Here is a 511-nt window from a genome sequence, read left to right as displayed (position 1 = left end):
TTTGCTGCCGACAAGGGAGACAGAAAATCGCTCACTGGTGCCATCGTTTTGCTAAATGTGATGCCTGTAAGCTGGGTAGCCAAGAAACAAGGTGGCGTCTCTCTCTCAACTATGGAGGCCGACTTTGTCGCGGCGTCTGAGACGGCACGCGAGCTTCTTGGTATTCAAGAGATGCTTAAAGAGGTGGGACTTGCACCGACTCAGCCTATGACAATGCATGTGGATAACCAGGCCACGATTCGCCAGATCGAAGGAGAGACTTCGTCTCTAGAAGCTAGACACATCGACGTGCGCCTCAAGTTTGTTAAGGACTTTGCTCGTCGTGGCGTCGTTGAGATGCGCTACGTCCGGTCAGAGCTTATGCTCGCGGACTTACTGACAAAGGCGTTAGACCAGCACAAGCTTGCAGAGCTGCGAGCGCTCGTGGGGTTGCGCTAGTTACGGTGGCGGGGACACGATCGCGAGGAGGAGTGTTAGAAGAACGGCTTTCAGCACACGTTGCACGATCGAT

The 511-nt window shown here is 54.0% G+C and overlaps 1 protein-coding gene across 1 annotated transcript; it reads left to right on the top strand.

Moving 5' to 3' along the window:
* Nucleotides 1–60: 60 nt before the first annotated feature.
* PHALS_05640 (FOG: Transposon-encoded proteins with TYA, reverse transcriptase, integrase domains in various combinations) lies at nucleotides 61–438 on the top strand (the record flags this gene model as incomplete). Its single annotated transcript, XM_024719218.1, has 1 exon — nucleotides 61–438. One exon carries the CDS (start codon nucleotides 61–63, stop codon nucleotides 436–438), a length of 378 nt encoding a protein of 125 aa, XP_024584539.1.
* Between the last annotated feature and the right edge of the window lie 73 nt (nucleotides 439–511).

Source organism: Plasmopara halstedii, assembly GCF_900000015.1.
Source record: "Plasmopara halstedii genome assembly, contig: Scaffold_2904, whole genome shotgun sequence".
NCBI lineage: Eukaryota > Oomycota > Peronosporomycetes > Peronosporales > Peronosporaceae > Plasmopara > Plasmopara halstedii.
This window is presented reverse-complemented; position numbering and strand designations above follow the sequence as displayed.